Genomic DNA, 20,249 nt, shown 5'->3' with positions numbered 1-20,249 from the left:
GTGGTTGCAAACGCTTCAGCCTTGTCTTTTGCACTCACGTGCTGGGCTCCACCGTCATTGAGGATGGGGGTATTCATGGATCCTCTTCCTCGCGTTAGTTGTTTAATGGTCCACGAACATTCACGACTGGATGTGGCAGGACTGCACAGCTTTGATCTGATCCGTTGATTGTAGGATCACTTAGCTCTGTCTATAGCATGCTGCTTCTGCTGTTTAGCATGCATGTTGTCCTGTTTTGCAGCTTCCCCAGGCTGGCACCTCATTTTTAGCTACACCTGGTGCTGCTCCTGGCATGCTCTTCTACACTCCTTATTGAAATGTGCAGGTGCCAGATGTTCTTCCATATCTTCCCGAGTAGCCGGTCTTGACAACCTGCTAATACTCAAGGTACTCACTGCCAAAGACAGTCACTGGGTTGTGATCGGGAGTGTTGAACCCTGGCGGAGGCTCGTCGCAGTGCTCCAATCACTGCCCAGGCTGAGATCGATCCAGTACCTCTTGTTCTGGATAGTTCAGCTATTCACTGGCTAAACTTGGTGAGTTGGTTTGGTTTGGGCTATCCATGTTAACTTGAACTTTCTTCCCATGTAGTGATTCACTGTGACTTCATTGATTCTGGAATATTACATAAAGTAATTAAGTCAAGACCGTGGAGTGCATTGGCACTCCGATGATGCAATGTGATGTGGGGTTTTGGTTAGAGTGGTATCTCCAGTATTGGTTTGCAACATTAAACCAATCTGAATTTACGAATACCGTTCATTTCATTTTGTTGACTGTCCAATGTGCACTCTCTGGGTTCCCCATACAGATCTTGGCCCACTAGTCTGCAGCAGATCAGGGGTTCCAGGAGAAAATGTTTTAATTTTGATTGCGTTGATTTTTTTTTTTTTACATCAATGATTTGATTGTAGTGTTGTCTTAATCGTCAAGTGTTAAGATAGTGGACAGAGTTCATTTTGTGTTGCCCAGGGATTTGAAAATGGCTCAAATCAAATTCTCTAAAGCCTAAAATTGGTTTATAAGTTTAAAGATGTCAGTTTGTGTTAATATGGCAAAATTCTTTGAGTTAATCTGATCAGACCTGATTCCTGGCCTTTTCAATCCTGTTAATGTTGATTTGACTGACATTCAGCAATTGGTTATCCCCAAGCCTTTGCTGTTCCTCTGGTTTGTCACACTGCTTGTCTGACATCCAGTACTGGATGAGCAGAAATAGCCTTCAGTTAACTGAAGGTATTGTCTTTGGTCTTCGCCAAAACTCTGTTCCCTCGCCCCCAAATCAGTCCCTATCCCTGACCACCGTCTCAAGCTGAAACAGACTGTTCACAAACTTGGCACTCTATTTGACTGTGGGCTGAGCTTCTGACCCCATATCCTCTCCACCAAGATCACCTACTTCCACCACCGTAACATCTCCTGTCTCTGCCCTCACCTTAGCCCATCTGCTGCTGAAACCCTCATCCAGGCCTTTGTTACCTCTGGACTCGACTGTTCCAACGCTCTCCTGGCCAGCCGCCCACCTTGCACCCTCTAAACTTGAGCTCATCCAAAACTCTGCTGCCCGTGTCCCAACCCGCACCAAGTCCCGTTCACCCATCCCCCCTGTGCTCACTGCCCCGCGTCCTAACCCGCACCAAGTCCCGTTCACCCATTCCCCCCCCCTGTGCTCACTGCCCAGTGTCCTAACTCCCACCAAGTCCCTTTCACCCATCACCCCCTGTGCTCACTGCCCCGTGTCCTAACTCGCACCCAGTCCCGTTCACCCATCACCCCCTGTGCTCACTGCCCCGCGTCCTAACCCGCACCAAGTCCCGTTCACCCATTCCCCCCCCCTGTGCTCACTGCCCAGTGTCCTAACTCCCACCAAGTCCCTTTCACCCATCACCCCCTGTGCTCACTGCCCCGTGTCCTAACTCGCACCCAGTCCCGTTCACCCATCACCCCCTGTGCTCACTGCCTCGTGTCCTAACTCACACCCAGTCCCGTTCACCCATCACCCCCTGTGCTCACTGCCCCGTGTCCTAACTCACACCCAGTCCCGTTCACCCATCACCCCCTGTGCTCGCTGCCCCGTGTCCTAACTCACACCCAGTCCCGTTCCTGCATCAACCATGTGCTCGCTGCCCCGTGTCCTAACCCGCACCAAGTCCCGTTCCTGCATCAACCATGTGCTCGCTGACCTACATTGGCACCTGGTCCGGCAACGCTTTGATTTTAAAATTCTCATCCTTGTGTTCAAATACCTGCATGTCCTCGGCCCTCCCTATCTCTGGAACCTCCTCCAGCCCCACAATCCTCCGAGATCTCTGTGCCACTCCAATTCTGGCCTCTTGCACATCCCTGATTTTCATTGCTCCGCCGTTGGTGGCTGTGCCTTCACTTGCCTAGGCCCATAGCTCTAGAATTCCTTCCCTAAACCACTCCATCCCTCTCCCCTCTTCCCCTCTCTCTCTACTCCTTTTAAGATGCTCCTTAAAACCTACATCTTTGACCAAGCTTTTGGTCACCTGCCCTAATATCTCCTTATGTGGCTCAGTGTTAAAATTTGTTTGATAATCGCTCTTGTGAAGTGTCTTGGGATGTTTTACTATAAAGGTGCTATATAAATGCAAGTTGTTCCAATTAAATGCTGCCACTTAACCACCTAATTGGAATGGTGCAAGATGTTTTCTGGTAGTGTTATGAGCTATTGTCTGAATTATGTGCTCACTGAAGCCATTGAATGGCTCTATTTTAACAACTTTTGAGAAGTACATGCGATTTGCTGCGTGATGAGGTATTGAAGGGCTTTTTTTTAAATCAAATTCATGTAATGTGACACTTGCTACTATCTGGCCCATGTTAATCCCATAGTATAACAAGAGAGTTGATTATACAGCAAACAAGTGTTAGTGAAGCACCAATGATGGTGAGTGAAATTTTTGGATTGAATGGTGAAAAGCAGCACGTTACAGACTGTCCTTCCAAACTTGATTGATTGTGGAGAGCGCATTGTGAGCTTGTGGGGGAGTCCAAAACTCATTCAAGGCCATAACTATAAGGTCGTCACTAATAAATCCAAAAGAAGTTCAGGAGAAACGTCTTTACTCGAGTGTTGAGAATGTCGAACTTACTACCACAAGGAGTAATTGAGGCAGATAGCATCGATGTATTTAGGAGAAGCTCGATAAGTACATGAGGGAGCAAGGGATAGAAGGATATGTTGATGGGGTGAGCTGAAGAGGGGCAGGGGAAGGCTCGTGTGGAGCATAAATACTGGCACAGACCGGTTGGGATGAATGGTCTGTTTCAAATTCTATGCAGTGAGCTGTATAACACTAGGGTGAAGTACTGATGGATACAGGTCTACCGTGTGTTGGGGAACTGTTTGAGGTGATGTATTAGAAGCAAGAGGCAAGAAATGTATCATACATGTGTCAGAACATGTGGAATCTGGATAAGTAGCAGAATGGATAGCGAGTTGGATATGAAACCGAGTCGGGGTTACAGGTCGTTACTCAGACTGGCAAAAGGTGGGAAGTCGTGTTCCACAGGGATCAGCGCTGGGACCACTTGTCCACCATTTACATAAACGACTTGGACACCGGAATCGAAAGTACAATTTCAACATTTGTGGATGATACCAAATTTGGGGTAGTTAATAGAGAAGAGGATTAGGACAAAATACAGGAAGACACTAATAAACTTGCAGAATTAGCATCTAATTGGCAAATGAACTTCAATAGAGAAAAGTGTGAAGTGGTACATTTTGGTAGGAAGAATAAGACCACCACATACTCTTTGGAAAATAAGTGTCTTAATGGGGTAGAGGAATAGAATGATCTGGGGGTACAGGTAGACAAATCACCCAAAGTAGAGACTGAGATTAATAAGGCCATAAAAAAGGCAATCAAACCGCTAGGGCTCATTTCTAGAAGGATAGAATTGAAAAGCAGAGAGCTTATGTTAAGCTTGTATAGAAACTGGGTTAGAACACACTGCAGTTCTGGTCTCCATATTGTATAAAGGGATATCGAGACACTGGTGAAGGTACAAAAACAAAATTACTACAATGATTCCAGAAGTCAGAGGTTCAATGGGCTGAGGCTCTTTTTCTCTAGAAAAGAGAACACTGAGGGTTGACCTGATTGAGGTCTTGAAGGTTATGAAAGGGTTTGATGGGGTAGATGCAGAGAATCCAAAAGTCTTCTATAGGCATATAAATAGTAAATGGGTAGTAAGAGGAGGGGTGGGGCTGATTAGGGACCAAAATGGAGACCTACACATGGCGACAGAGGGCATGGCTGAGGTACTAAATGAGTATTTTGCATCTGTCGTCACCCAGGAAGAAGATGCTGCCAAAGTCATAGTGAAAGAGGAGGCAGTTGAGATACTGGATGGGATAAACATTGTTGGAGGAGGTACTAGAAAGGCTGGCTGTACTTGAAGTAGATAAGTCACCAGGATCAGATGGGATGCATCTTAGGATGCTGAGGGAAGTAAAGGGGGAAATTGTGATGGTACTTGTCAAATTTTTACAATCATCCTTGGATACAGGGGTGGTGTCAGAACTGAAGAATTGCAAATGTTACACACTTGTTTAAAAAAAAAAAGGATGTAAAGATAAACTCAGCAACTACAGGCCAGTCAGTTTAACCTCAGAAGAGGGGAAGCTTTTAGAAGCGATAATCCGGGATACAATTAACAGTCACTTGGACAAGTATGGATTAATTGAAGAAAGCCAGCATGGATTTGTTAAAGGCAAATCGTGTTTAACTTGATTGAGCTTTTTGATGAGGTGACAGAGGGCTGATGAGGGCAATGCGGTTGATGTGGTGTACATGGATTTCCAAAAGGCGTTTGATAAAATGCCACATAACCGGCTTGCCAGCAAAGTTGAAGCCCATGGAATAAAAGGGACAGTGGCAGCATGATACGAAATTGACAGGAAACACAGTTGGTTGAACGGTTGTTTATCGGGCTGGAGGAAGGTACACAGTGGGGTTCCCCGGGGTCAGTACTAGGACCACTGTTTTTCTTGCTATATATTAATGACTTAGATTTGGGTGTACAAGGCACAATTTCAAAATTTGCAGCTAACACAAAACTTGGAAGTATAGTGAACAATGAGGAGGGTAGTGATCGACTTCAAGAAGACGTAGAGAGGCTGGTGAAATGGGCAGGTGTGTGGCAGATGAAATTTAACGCAGAGAAGTGTGAAGTGATGCATTTTGGTAGGAAGAACGAGGAGAGGCAATATAAACTAAATGGTGCTAGTCTAAAGAGGGTGCATGAACGGAGAGACCTGGGGGTATATGTGCACAAATCGTTGAAGGTGGCAGGGCAGGTTGAGAAAGCGGTTAAAAAAGCATAAGGGATTCTGGGCTTCATAAATAGAGGCATAGAGTACAAAAGCAAGGAAGTTATGAAATAACAACAGAAAATGCTGGAAAAACTCAGCAGGTCTTCTCCGTCTCCATCTCTGGGGATAGGTTATCGACCAATATTCACTACAAGCCCACTGACTCCCACAGCTACCTGGACTACACTTCCTCCCACCCCGCTTCCTGTAAGGACTCCATTCCATTCTCCAAGTTTCTCCGTCTCCGACGATGCCACCTTCCACACCAGTGCTTCAGACATGTCTTCCTTTTTCCGCAACCGAGGATTCCCCGCTACCGTGATTGACACTGCCCTCGACTGTGTCAGTTCTATCTCCCGCACTTCTGCCCTCACCCCTGCCCCTCCCTCCCGGAACCACGATAGGGTTCCCCTTGTCCTCACCTTTCACCCCACCAACCTCCACATTCAACGGATCATCCTCCGGCATTTCCGCCACCTCCAAAGTGATCCCACCACCAAACGTATCTTCCCTTCCCCTCCCCTCCCCTCCCCTTTCAGCATTCCGCAGGGACCGCTCCCTCCGAGACACCCTAGTCCACTCCTCTATCACCCCAAACAGCCCTTCCCCTTCCCGTGCAAGCGGAGGAGATGTAACACCTGCCCCTATACCTCCTCTCTTCCCACTGTCCAGGGCCCCAAACACCCCTGCCAGGTGAAACAGCGATTTACTTGTACTTCTCGCAATCTAGTATACTGTATTCGCTGCTCACGATGCGGTCTCCTCTACATTGGGGAGACCAAACGCAGATTGGGTGACCGCTTTGCGGAACACCTCCGTTCAGTCCGTAAGGGTGACCCCGAGCTTCCGGTCGCCTGTCATTTTAATTCACCGCTCCATTCCCACTCGGACCTCACTGTCCTTGGCCTCTTGTATTGTTCCACGGAAGCTCAACGTAAACTCGAGGAACAGCACCTCATCTTCCGATTTAGGCACTCCGCAGCCTTCTGGACTCTATCGAATTCAACAATTTCAGATCATAACCTCGGCCCCTATTTCATTTTTTCTTCTAATTTTTCCACTCCTTTCCACCCCCCCACCCCCCCCCCTTTCCTTTTGTTTTGCGCTCTCACCCGGCAGCTATCCCTTGCCCTGCCAGTACACTTTACACCTCATCTCGTCTAGCTTCTAATACCTTTTTTTGTCTCTTTTTTACTACTTTTGTTTCTTCTTTTGTCCGATCGCAGCCCTGCCTCCGATCTATCTTTTCTTTCCAGTTTTGAAGAAGGGTTCGACCCGAAAAGTCAACTCAAATTTCTGTCCACGGATGTTGCCTGACCTGCTGAGTTTTTCCAGCATTTTCTGTTGTTATTTCGGATTTCCAACATCCGCAGTATTTTGCTATCGAAGTTATGATGAACCTTTATAAAACACTGGTTCGGCCTCAACTGGAGTATTGTCCAATTCTGGGCACCGCACTTTAGGAAGGATGTGAAGGCCTTTAGGGAGGGTGCAGAAAAGATTCACAAGAATGGTTCCAGGGATGAGGGACTTCAGATATGTGAATAGACTGGAGAAGCTGGGGTTGTTCTCCAAGCAGCGCAGGTTGACGGGAAATTTGAGAGTTGCTCAAAATCATGAGGGGTCCAGACATAGTAGATCGAGAAAAACTGTTCCCATTGGTGGAAGGGTCGAGATCAGAGGACACAGATTTAAGGTGATTGGCAGAAGAACCAAAGGTGACATGAGGGGAGAACTTTTTTATGCCGAGTGGTTAGGATCTGGAATGCACTGCCTGAAAGGGTGGTGGAGGCAGATTCAGTCGTGGCTTTCAAAAGGGAGTTGGATAAGTCCCTGAAGGAAAAAAAGATAGTCACTTATTAATCCAGTAGGGAATTCAGGAGAAAATTCTTTGCCCAGAGAGTGGTTAGAATGTGGAAATCACTACCACAAGTAGTTGAAGCGAATGGCATCGATGCATTTAAGGGGAAGCTACAAAAACACATGAGGGAGAAAGGAGTAGAAGGATATGTTGATGGGGTGAGATGAAGTAGGCTGGAAGGAGGCTCGTGGAGCATAAATACCAGTATGGTCCTGTTGGGCCGAATGGCCTGTTTCTGTGCTGTAAGTATTATATAACTATGTACAACATGATGGCTTGTGTATACTGGGAACCATATGTTAAATACAACTGGTGACTCAACATGGAATAGGATGGAAAGGGACCAAATTGGTTTGTGTGGACATAGCGGCTGGAATTGTGACTCTCTAGAATTGTTTTTTAAAAGGTTCGCTGTTAAATTCTTAGGCTTGGTTTATTGTATTGGAGAGTTGGGTGGATGGAGACACTGGTGGGAATGAAACGGTTTGTAAAAGCTGAACATGTTTAACATATCACAAGTTAGCATCCTGCTGCTTGCAGTCACCCAAAGGCTTATTGGAGTCATCCGGGATTCTGTCACACCTCTGGAAAGGCCCCAAACTGCTTGTGACTTCGTTCAGGTCAAGTAAAAACCTAGCCGGTAATTTTCAAACACTTCATGCTGGACATAGAAATATCCTATTAAAGTATCCAAGGGGAGAATATTCTTGGAATTGTGCTTACTCCAAGTCGGAGTCTCCAGAAATTGAAGATTAATCTCCTGGACGCTGCTGCAAGCAACCCAGGAGAAAAATCCCGGCCATTAAAAATAGCACACTTCATTTTATTTGAACATTTTTGATTAGCTTTAGAAATATTGGAAATGGGGAACAATGCTGTTTGACTGGGCCGGTCATGTGATGAAACCTCCAGACAAACAAACTTGTGTTGGCAACCCTGACTCCAAAATCAGCCCTGGCACGTTCCAGTAGGTTAACTCATAATCTCTCTTCAGCTGGAGCTTTCCTGTACTTGGAAAGGAAATGTTAATTAAACTGAATACAACAGGGAATTGGTAAACTGGATGAAATGTTTTGGGGGTAGAGGCTAGAAAGCCTAGAAGAATTATTCCCCCTCCACACACCCTCCTCTCCTGTTCGACCTGCTGCTGCCATGTTGAAAAATGCTATAAAAACACCGGCCAGTTCACTGGCACCTGAAAGGAGAAAGGCCAAATTAATGTTCAGGTGTTGGAGGCGGGGTGGGGGGGGAGAAATAGCAGGTTTCCACGTCCTGATTACTTATTAATGACCCTTGCAGGGAAACATCTGTGGACATCTGCCGACAATAAGACTGTCCTCAGTCGTGATGCCAACTGTGGCTGAATAGCTGATCATTTGATGTCTCAGCTCACACTAACAGGATGGGCCCTTGTGGGTGGGGAGGGAAATGGAATAAATTGGTTACTAAAAGATCTCAAACTCTGTAATCTTTGTTTCCTGATCTTTATCGTTGGTCTGTCGGGAGTTGTAGTGAAATGTCCCTATTTCCTCATTTGGTTATTTCAGAGGCTGCCAGCAGTATTTTTCTGTGGTTATAGTTTTCATCCTCAATTGGGACAGTAGATGGTTGAGGTGAATTTTTCCTCTGAGGCTTCATAACAGGCAGAAGCTCCTCATATCTCTGCTGAATTAATATCTACTGCTGGATTCTGTTCCTCGGCAGTTAGTAAAGCAATTCATGGAATGATAGCGATGGCCTACAGAGTTAAATGTCTGAAAAACTAGCTTTCGATCAATCAGTAACCTTCAGGCAAAAGCTAAGACTTTAATAACATTTCCTTCCCTATTATTTCACCGTGCTGCCACTGGGATTTCAGTGGAGTATAATCAGTGCGAAAATGTTCCACCTGCGTTCACATGAACTGCGTAAAACACCCAGTGGAATGATTGTAAATACACCTCCGAGCATGTTGAGCTGTGCAAGACTGGAGTGCAGTACTGGTGGGTGTAGGTCTGTCACTAGTAGTGGTGGGTGCAGGTCTGTCAGTGTAACACTGAGGAACATAGAAGCATAGAAAATAGGAGCAGGAGTAGGCCATTCGGCCCCTCGAGCCTGCTCCGCCATTCAATGTGATCATGGCTGATCATCCAAGTTCAATACCCTGTCCCTGCCTTCTCCCCATATCCCTTGATCCATTTAGCCTTAAGAAATATATCCAACTCTCTTTCTTGGCGGGTACTGGTGAGTACTAGTGGGTACAAGTCTGTCGCAGTGTAACACTGGGGTACAGTATGGTGTCGGTACATTGCTGTCACTAGCATTGGGGTAGAGTACTACTGGGTACAAGTCTGTCATTGTATACCATAACATTAGGGTACACTACTGGGGGTTACAGGCCTGTTGTGTAACGCTGGGTACAGTCCTGGTGGAGACAGAAGTGTATTGTCTAGTTATTTGTACCAATACATTAAGCCTAATGACAATATGGCAGACTTGCAGATGTCAGCAGAGCAGCATAGAACTGTGCAGGATGTTAGAGTTGAAAAATGCTGTTACAAAGCCTTCCCTCTAGATATGGTAGAGTGGTGTGGCTCGAGTGCATTTTATGAGACCTCTGTGTGACTGCATTAGAGAGAGAAAGAATTTGCATTTGTACAGCAATGTTCAGATCCTCTGGATGTCCCAAAGTATTTCACAACCAGTGGATTCCTTTTGAAGTGCAGTCAGTGTTGTGATGTCGGGAAACGTGGCAGCCGACTTGCACAAAGCAAGGTCTCGTATTCAACAATGAGATAAATGACCAGCTAATCTGTTAGTGATGTTGGTAGAGGGATAAGTATTAGCCAGGACACCAGTCGAACTCCCTACTCCTCTTCCAGTAGTGCCATGGGATCTTTCTCACCCACCTGAGCTGTGGGATTCCATCCTCGATTCCCCTCCTTCATCTCAATCCTGGTTAAATCGGTCTTGAAGTTTTACTCAGACGTTTTCACCAAGGTGTCCCCTTGAGAGACGAGCGAAGCTGGGATTGTTCTCCTTGGAGCAGAGAAGGTTAAAGGGAGATTTAAGTGCTCAAAATTATGAGGGGTTTTGAGTAAATAAGGAAAAACTCTTTCCACTGGCAGGAGGTTCAGTAATCGGAGGACACAGATTTAAAATAATTGGCACAAGAAGCAGGAGGGATATGAGAATTTTTTGAAGCAGCGAGTTATGATCTGGAATGCACTGCCTGGAAGGGTGGTCGAAGCAGATTCACCAGTAACTTTCAAAAGGCAATTGGCTAAATACTTGAGAAGGAAACATTTTCAGGGCTATGGGGAAAGAGCAGGGGTATGTGTCAAATTGGATCGCTCTTTAAGAAAGCTGGTACAGGCCTGATGGGCTTACTGGCCTCTTGTGCTGTATGATTCTACTTCAGTTCTTTAGACTGTGTTTGAGTGCATGATTGAACATTGAGTACCAATGGGCATCTAACGTGTGCGCTCTCTCCACAGGTGTTCCAGCATCCACAGGGAACAGTTTAGACGCTCTGCAGGATGAGAACCCTCCACATTGGCTGAAGTCGCTCCAGGCGCTGACAGAAGTAGACGGCCCCACAGCAGCACAGACAGGGCACAGTAACCCCTTCAACACACAGATTCCCTTACACAGAGCTGGCTGGGCCCCCTACCCTCCACCCTCCAACCCAGGCAACTTTCACTCTCCACCTCCAGGCTTCCAGACTACCTTCAGACCTCCCAACAAAACCCCCACAGATCTACTACAGAGCTCTGCATTGGATCGTCACTAAGGAAAACTGATTTACTCCCCTCGTTTCTCTCTCTCTTTCTTTCACTTTCTTTTTCTCTCTTCCCTCACTGCACATAATCTCAGTTCCTGATCAGTGCCAGATGCAATGCAATCGCAGCGTTACGATAGAATTACCGGCAGATTTTTCGGCTCACCAGCCTCTTGACCGCATGCTCCCCACTCGGGTGGGCCGCAGTGACTCCTGCTGACCGGTGTCCAATCCACAAGAGCCACCTAGAATCATAGACTAATACAGTGCCGAAAGAAGCCATGAGGCCCATCGTGCCTGTAGCTCTTGCAATAATAAATCACGCACCACATTTCAGGAAAACCCGCCATAAGTCGGGTGAATGTGAAAACTGCACAGTAAAACACAGACAGGAGTGTTGGTGTCAAAATTCATACTTAACGTATAATTAACGATGCTTTTGAGTTCACGGTCAGCGGGAGAATGGCATGCTGGGTAAGTGTTTTGATTAATGGTTAAATGGGCATGTAGCTGAGGAGTGGATGAGTTGACTAAAACAATTTGATTTTTTAATTTTGACTTTAGCTCAAATAAATAATACAAGAAATATGTTTTAAAAAGCATTCACAAATTTAATACCTAGACAACAATAAAAAAAACTGCTGAACACAGAGTGGTATATACTCATTTCTTTATCTGTCTTTCTCTCTGTCTGTCTGTCTCTCGGCATTTAAAATTTACTGGAATGGGAGCTCTGGGATAGCACTGCATTGGGGGTCACTTCATTCATCAGGAGCACAACTTCTTGAAACTCTGCCTGATGCTTCGAGTAATCTGGAGGTTCCGGACATCGTGCAGTATTTGGAGAGAGTGTGGTTAACCTTGACGCTAAAACTAAAAAAAAAAATGTACCTCTTCAGATTCGAAACTAAATCTTAAATAAAAAAAAAATACTTGATCCTGCCACGTTTCGTCTATCTCTGTGTGTCCTTGCATTCGCCTGTGTGCATCATTGACAAACCAGTGTAGCTGCATCTGGGGCAGAGCGGAGACCCACGGTATACTCCACTGCTGGGAAGTCAGCTGTTTCGTACGCATTCTGTATACGGGTCATGGGTCAAAAAAAACACTCCCTCAAACCCCCCCCCCCCCCCCCCGCAACTAGTAGCCAACTCCTGAGGGGCCCCTGCGAATATTAAGCAACCCGAGGAGCCCCTGTGAATAATAAGTAACTCGTGAGGACCCCCGTGAATATTAACCAGCTCCCGAGGACCCCCCCCGTGAATATTAACCAGCTCCCGAGGACCCCCCCCGTGAATATTAACCAGCTCCCGAGGGCCCCCCCGTGAATATTAACCAGCTCCCGAGGACCCCCGAGTATATTAACCAACTCCCGAGGACCCCCCCGTGAATATTAACCAGCTCCCGAGGACCCCCCCCCCCCCCGTGAATATTAACCAGCTCCCGAGGACCCCCTCGAGAGTATTAACCAGCTCCCGAGGACCCCCGAGTATATTAACCAACTCCCGAGGACCCCCCCCCGTGAATATTAACCAGCTCCCGAGGACCCCCCCCCGTGAATATTAACCAGCTCCCGAGGACCCCCTCGAGAGTATTAACCAGCTCCCGAGGACCCCCGAGTATATTAACCAACTCCCGAGGACCCCCCCGTGAATATTAACCAGCTCCCGAGGACCCCCCCGTGAATATTAACCAGCTCCCGAGGACCCCCCCGACAGTATTAACCAGCTCCCGAGGACCCCCGAGTATATTAACCAGCTCCCGAGGACCCCCGAGAATATTAACCAGCTCCCGAGGACCCCCGTGAATATTAACCAACTCCCGAGGACCCCCGAGAATATTAACCAGCTCCCGAGGACCCCCGAGAGTATTAACCAACTCCCGAGGACCCCCGAGAATATTAACCAGCTCCCGAGGACCCCCGAGTATATTAACCAGCTCCCGAGGACCCCCGAGTATATTAACCAACTCCCGAGGACCCCCGAGAATATTAACCAGCTCCCGAGGACCCCCGAGAATATTAACCAGCTCCCGAGGACCCCCGAGAATATTAACCAACTCCCGAGGACCCCCCCGTGAATATTAACCAACTCCCGAGGACCCCCGAGAATATTAACCAACTCCCGAGGACCCCCGAGAATATTAACCAACTCCCGAGGACCCCCGAGAATATTAACCAACTCCCGAGGACCCCCGAGTATATTAACCAGCTCCCGAGGACCCCCGAGAATATTAACCAGCTCCCGAGGACCCCCGAGAATATTAACCAGCTCCCGAGGACCCCCGAGAATATTAACCAACTCCCGAGAATATTAACCAACTCCCGAGAATATTAACCAACTCCCGAGAATATTAACCAACTCCCGAGAATATTAACCAGCTCCCGAGAATATTAACCAACTCCCGAGAATATTAACCAACTCCCGAGAATATTAACCAACTCCCGAGAATATTAACCAACTCCCGAGAATATTAACCAACTCCCGAAAATATTAACCAGCTCCCGAGGACCCCCGAGAATATTAACCAGCTCCCGAGGACCCCCGAGAATATTAACCAACTCACGAGAATATTAACCAACTCCCGAGAATATTAACCAACTCCCGAGAATATTAACCAACTCCCGAGAATATTAACCAGCTCCCGAGAATATTAACCAGCTCCCGAGAATATTAACCAGCTCCCGAGAATATTAACCAACTCCCGAGAATATTAACCAACTCCCGAGAATATTAACCAACTCACGAGGGCCCCTGAGAATATTAACCAACTCCCGAGAGTATTAACCAACTCCCGAGAGTATTAACCAACTCCCGAGAATATTAACCACCATCCGAGGGCCCCAGAGAATATTAACAAGCTCTTGGACCCCCGAGAATATTAACCAAATCCCGAGGACCCCCTGCAAATATTAACCATCTCTCAAGGACCCCCTGCAAATATTAATTAACTCGCGAGGACCCTCTTCAAATATTAATGAACTCCCGCGGACCCCCAAGAATATTATCCAACTCCCGCCGACCCCCTGCAAATATTAACCAACTCTCGCAGACCCCTTGTGAATAGTGAGCAACTCCTGAGAGTGAGCGAGTGGGACCGAGAGGATCAGTAAATTCAGCGACTGGGATTAAGAGGATCAGTACATTCAGGGACAGTGGGACTGCGAGGATCAGTAAATTCAGGGGCAGAAAGGATCAGTAAATTCACAGACAGTTGGACTGAGGATCAGTAACTTCAGGGACAGTGGGACTGAGAATCAGTGATTTCAGGGGTGACATTGGGGCAGAAAGGATCAGCAAATTCACAGGCAGTGGGACTGAGGATCGCTAAGTTCAGGTGTGACAGTAGGACTGAGGATCAGTAAATTCAGAGAAAGATGGAATGAGGATCAGCGAATTTAGGGGGCGATAGTGGGACTGAGGATCAGTAAATTCAGGGACAGTATCTGAATTCACAGACAGTGGGACTGGGAGCATCAGTAAATTCAGGAACAGTGCGACAGGATCAGTAAATTCGGGGGAAACAGTTGGACTGAGATGATCAGTAAACTCAGGTGAGACAGTGGGACGGAGGATCAGTAAATTGGGAGACAGTAGGACAGAGGATCAGTAAATTCAGGAACAGTGGGACTGAGGATCAGTAAATTCAGGAACAGTGGGACTGAGGATCAGTAAATTCAGGAACAGTGGGACTGAGGATCAGTAAATTCAGGAACAGTGGGACTGAGGATCAGTAAATTCAGGAGTGTCAGTGGGACTGAGATGATCATTAAATGTGTGGGGAGATAGTGGGACTGAGAGGATCAGTGAATTCAGGAGTGACAGTGGGACTGAGATGATCAGTAAATTCGGGGCAGTGGGACTGAGGATCAGTAAATTCAGGGGAACAGTGGGACTGAGAGGATCAGTAAATTATGGGGAACAGTGGGACTGAGAGGATCAGTAAATTATGGGGAACAGTGGGATTGAGAGGATCATTGAATTCAGAGAATGTGGGAATGAGAGCATCTGTAAATTCAGGGACAGTGGGATGAGAGGATTGGTAAATTCAGGGCACAATGGGCCTGAGAGGATCAGTAAATACAGGGACAGTGGAACTGAGAGGATCAGTAAATTCAGGGAATGTGGGACTGAGGATCAGTAAAATCAGGGAAAACTGGGACTGAGAGGATCAGCAAATTCAGGGGAGACAGTGGGCAGGATTTTCATTCAGGAGTCAGGTTGGAGGCGGGACTACAACTTTTGGGGTTGTAGTCCCGCCTCCATCGAGATGCGGCCAACCCACGTGATTTTAACTTGATTGACTTTGTTGAGCCTGCCCAGCGGGCTCAGCAGGCCAATTAAGGGCCACCCGGCAACAGGTGACATCACAGACTGAAATTTCATCTGTCAAGAGGTTTTGACAGATGAAATATCAGCTTTTCGCAGCTGTTTGAAGCTGTCAAACACTGACAGTCTCACTTCTAACCTGAGTCCTTCTACGCAGACTCAGTTAGAAATCTCTCCTGCACAGAAAGCGGAAGGTTGTCACTTTTGAAGTTCGCAGCCATTCTGCTTTCTGTGCCGGTGAGATGAGGGACTCCCGAGGCCTAAAGGAAGGAAGGCTGAAAGGGTAAGAAAAGGTAAGTAAAACTTCTTTAATCACTTTAGACACACCAAACACACTTACCTTTGCACTCATGCACACATCACTCACCTGAGACATCTCGACCCCTCCAAGTCTTTCATCCTGACGGCCCGCCTCCTCTAACTTGCCGTAGTTTGGAGCCTTTGGTAATCCCACACTTCAACTTTAAAAATAGGGATTAGGCTAAAAACTGCCTGTTAACTACCTGTTAACAGGCAGTTAATTGGCACTAATCCCTTCCCACCTCCCAGTGCAGGGTGGGTACCTGCCTCCTTTGGAACTGGCATGGAGACGGGTTTGGGTGCGGGATGAGGTCGGGACCCCTGATTTCGGGATTTTAATTCCCGAATGCATCCAATTCCGACAACGGCCCAGCGAAAATCCTGCCCAGTCTGACTGAGAGGATCAGTAATTCAGGGACAGTGAGGATCAGTAAATTCAGGGACAGTGGGACTGGGAGGATCAGTAAATTCAGGGAAAGATGGACTGAGAGGATCAGTAAATTCAGGGAAAGATGGACTGAGAGTATCAGCAAATTTAGGGGGAGATAGTGGAACTGAGGATCAGTAAATTCAGCGTCAGTGGGACTGAGGATCAGTAAATTCAGCGTCAGTGGAACTGAGGATCAGTAAATTCAGCGTCAGTGGGACTGAGAGGATCAGTAAATTCAGCGTCAGTGGGACTGAGAGGATCAGTAAATTTAGTGGGAGATAGTGGAACTGAGGATCAGTAAATTCAGCGTCAGTGGGACTGAGAGGATCAGTAAATTCAGCGTCAGTGGGACTGAGAGGATCAGTAAATTCAGCGTCAGTGGGACTGAGGATCAGTAAATTCAGCGTCAGTGGAACTGAGAGGATCAGTAAATTCAGCGTCAGTGGGACTGAGAGGATCAGTAAATTCAGTTACAGTAGCTCTGAGAGGATCCGTGATTTCAGGGGAGAGACTGGGGCAGAAAGCATCAGTAAATTCACAGACAGTGAGACTGAGGATCAGCAAATTCAGGAACAGTGGGACTGAGGATCAGTAATTCAGGGACAGTGGGACTGAGAGGATCAGTAAATTTAGGGACAGTGGGACTTGGAGGATCAGTAAATTCAGGGACAGTGGGACTGAGGATCAGTCATTCAGGGACAGTCGTAATGAGAGGATCAGTGAATTCATTAGGAGACGGGACTGAGGTGATCAGTAATTTCAGGGGAAACAGTGGGACTGAGTATCAGTAAATTCAGGGCAAACAGTGGGACTGAGAGTATCAGTAAATTCAGGGGAAACAGTGGGACTGAAAGGATCAGGAATTCAGACGGAGACAATGGGACTGAGAGGATCAGTAAATTCGGAAAGAGGGACTGAGGATCAGCAAATTTAGGGGGAGGTAGTTGGACTGAGAGGATCAGTAATTCAGGGACAGTGGGACTGGGAGGATCAGTAAATTTAGGAACAGGGATTGAGAGGATAAGGAAATTCAGGGACAGTTGGACCGAGAGGATCAGCAAATTTTGGGGGAGATAGTGGGACTGAGGATCAGTAATTCAGGGACAGTGGGACTGAGAGGATCAGTAAATTCAGGGAAAGATGGACCGAGAGGATCAGCAAATTTAGGGGGAAATATTTGGACTGAGAGGATCAGTGAATTAATTGGGAAACGGTGGGACTGAGAGGATCAGTAAATTCAGGAACAGTGGGACTGAGAGGATCAGTAAATTCAGGAACAGTGGGACTGAGAGGATCAGTAAATTCAGGAACAGTCGGACTGAGAGGATCAGTAAATTCAGGGAAGGATGGACTGAGAGGATCAGTAAATTCAGGAACAGTGGGACTGTGAGGATCAGTAAATTCGGGAACAGCGAGACTGAGAGGATCAGTAAATTCAGGAACAGTGGGACTGTGAGGATCAGTAAATTCAGGAACAGTGAGATTGAGAGGATCAGTAAATTCAGGAACAGTGGGTCTGAGAGGATCAGTAAATTCAGGAACAGTGGGACTGTGAGGATCAGTAAATTCAGGAACAGTGAGATTGAGAGGATCAGTAAATTCAGGAACAGTGGGTCTGAGAGGATCAGTAAATTCAGGAACAGTGGGACTGTGAGGATCAGTAAATTCAGGAACAGTGAGATTGAGAGGATCAGTAAATTCAGGAACAGTGGGTCTGAGAGGATCAGTAAATTCAGGAACAGTGGGTCTGAGAGGATCAGTAAATTCAGGAACAGTGGGACTGAGAGGATCAGTAATTCAGGGACAGTGGGATTGAGAGGATCAGTAAATTTAGGAACAGCGGGACTGAGAGGATCCGTAAATTCAGGGTCAGTGGGACAGAGGATCAGGAAATTTAGGGGAAACAGTGGGACTAAGAGGATCAGTAAATTCAGGATCAATGGGACTGAGGAGATCAGTAAATTCAGGGTCAGCGGGACTGAGAGGATAAGTATATTCAGGGAAACATATACTGAGAGGATCACTAAATTCAGGGAAACATGGACTGAGAGGATCATTAAATTCAGGGACAGTGAGACTGAGAGGATCAGTAAATTCAGGGACAGTGGGACTGTGGGACTGAGAGGATCAGTAAATTCAGTGACAGTGGGATTGAGAGGATCAGTAAATTCAGGGACAGTGAGACTGAGAGGATCAGTAAATTCAGGGACAGTGAGACTGAGAGGATGAGTAAATTCAGGGACAGTGAGACTGAGAGGATCAGTAAATTCAGGGACAGTGAGACTGAGAGGATCAGTAAATTCAGGGACAGTGGGACTGAGAGGATCAGTAAATTCAGGGACAGTGGGACTGAGGTTCAGTAAATTCAGGGACAGTGGGACTGAGGGGATCAGTAAATTCAGGCGGAGACAGTGGGACTGAGGGGATCAGTAAATTCAGGAACAGTGGGTCTGAGAGGATCAGTAAATTCAGGAACAGTGGGACTGTGAGGATCAGTAAATTCAGGAACAGTGAGATTGAGAGGATCAGTAAATTCAGGAACAGTGGGTCTGAGAGGATCAGTAAATTCAGGAACAGTGGGTCTGAGAGGATCAGTAAATTCAGGAACAGTGGGACTGAGAGGATCAGTAATTCAGGGACAGTGGGATTGAGAGGATCAGTAAATTTAGGAACAGCGGGACTGAGAGGATCCGTAAATTCAGGGTCAGTGGGACAGAGGATCAGGAAATTTAGGGGAAACAGTGGGACTAAGAGGATCAGTAAATTCAGGATCAATGGGACTGAGGAGATCAGTAAATTCAGGGTCAGCGGGACTGAGAGGATAAGTATATTCAGGGAAACATATACTGAGAGGATCACTAAATTCAGGGAAACATGGACTGAGAGGATCATTAAATTCAGGGACAGTGAGACTGAGAGGATCAGTAAATTCAGGGACAGTGGGACTGTGGGACTGAGAGGATCAGTAAATTCAGTGACAGTGGGATTGAGAGGATCAGTAAATTCAGGGACAGTGAGACTGAGAGGATCAGTAAATTCAGGGACAGTGAGACTGAGAGGATGAGTAAATTCAGGGACAGTGAGACTGAGAGGATCAGTAAATTCAGGGACAGTGAGACTGAGAGGATCAGTAAATTCAGGGACAGTGGGACTGAGAGGATCAGTAAATTCAGGGACAGTGGGACTGAGGTTCAGTAAATTCAGGGACAGTGGGACTGAGGGGATCAGTAAATTCAGGCGGAGACAGTGGGACTGAGAGGATCAGTAAATTCAGCGACATTTGGACTGAGGATCAGTAAATTCAGGGACAGTGGAAATGAGAGGATCAGTAAATTAAGGGCTAGTGGAAATGAGAGGATCTTTAAATTCAGGAGTGACAGTGGGACTGAGAGGATCAGTAAATTCAGGCGGGGACTGTGGGACTGAGAGGATCAGTAAATTCAGGGTAGAAAGTGGGAATGAGAGGATCAGTAAATTCAGGAAAGATGGACTGAGAGGATCAGTAAATTCGGGGTCAGTGGGACTGAGAGGATCAGTAAATTCGGGGAAAGATGGACTGAGAGGATCAGTAATTTAGGGACAGTGGGATAGAGAGGATCAGGAAATTTAGGGGAAAAAGTGGGACTGAGAGGATCAGTAAATTTAGGGGGAGATCGTGGGAGTGAGTTGATCAATGAATTCACGGACAGTGGGACTGAGGATCAGTAAATTCAGGGAAACATGGACTGAGGATCAGTAAATTCAGGGGCAACAGTGGGACTGAGAGGATCAGTAAATTCAGGGATGGTGGGACTGAGGATCAGTAAATTCAGGAGTGACAGTAGGACTGAGAGGATCAGTAAATTCAGGAACAGTGGGATTGAGAGGATCAGTAAATTCAGGAACAGTGGGGCAGAGAGGATCAGTAATTTCAGGGACAGTGGGACAGAGAGGATCAGTAAATTCAGGGAAGAATGGAGTGAGAGGATCAGTAAATTCAGGGACAGTGGGACTGAGGATCAGTAAATTCAGGAGTGACAGTAGGACTGAGAGGATCAGTAAATTCAGGAACAGTGGGATTGAGAGGATCAGTAAATTCAGGAACAGTCGGACTGAGAGGATCAGTAAATTCAGGAACAGTGGGACAGAGAGGATCAGTAATTTCAGGGACAGTGGGACAGAGAGGATCAGTAAATTCAGGGTCAGTGGGACTGGGAGGATCAGTAAATTCAGGGAAAGTGGGACTG

General features: G+C 46.8%; 1 protein-coding gene across 9 annotated transcripts in view; it reads left to right on the top strand.

Moving 5' to 3' along the window:
* Window positions 1–11,907, top strand: part of cnot4b (CCR4-NOT transcription complex, subunit 4b) — a 171,261-nt gene extending 159,354 nt beyond the window's left edge. For all 9 annotated transcript variants that reach the window (XM_086008595.1, XM_086008592.1, XM_086008599.1 and 6 more), the window contains one exon: window positions 10,682–11,907. In XM_086008595.1, coding sequence (XP_085864721.1) covers window positions 10,682–10,977 — 296 coding nt within the window. In that variant the 3' untranslated portion in view covers window positions 10,978–11,907. The remainder of the gene's footprint in view (window positions 1–10,681) is intronic.
* The last annotated feature ends 8,342 nt before the right edge of the window (window positions 11,908–20,249 follow it).

Source organism: Somniosus microcephalus, chromosome 16 (assembly GCF_052327205.1).
Source record: "Somniosus microcephalus isolate GS21.2 chromosome 16, FLI_Smic_1.0, whole genome shotgun sequence".
Lineage (NCBI taxonomy): Eukaryota > Metazoa > Chordata > Chondrichthyes > Squaliformes > Somniosidae > Somniosus > Somniosus microcephalus.
This window is presented reverse-complemented; position numbering and strand designations above follow the sequence as displayed.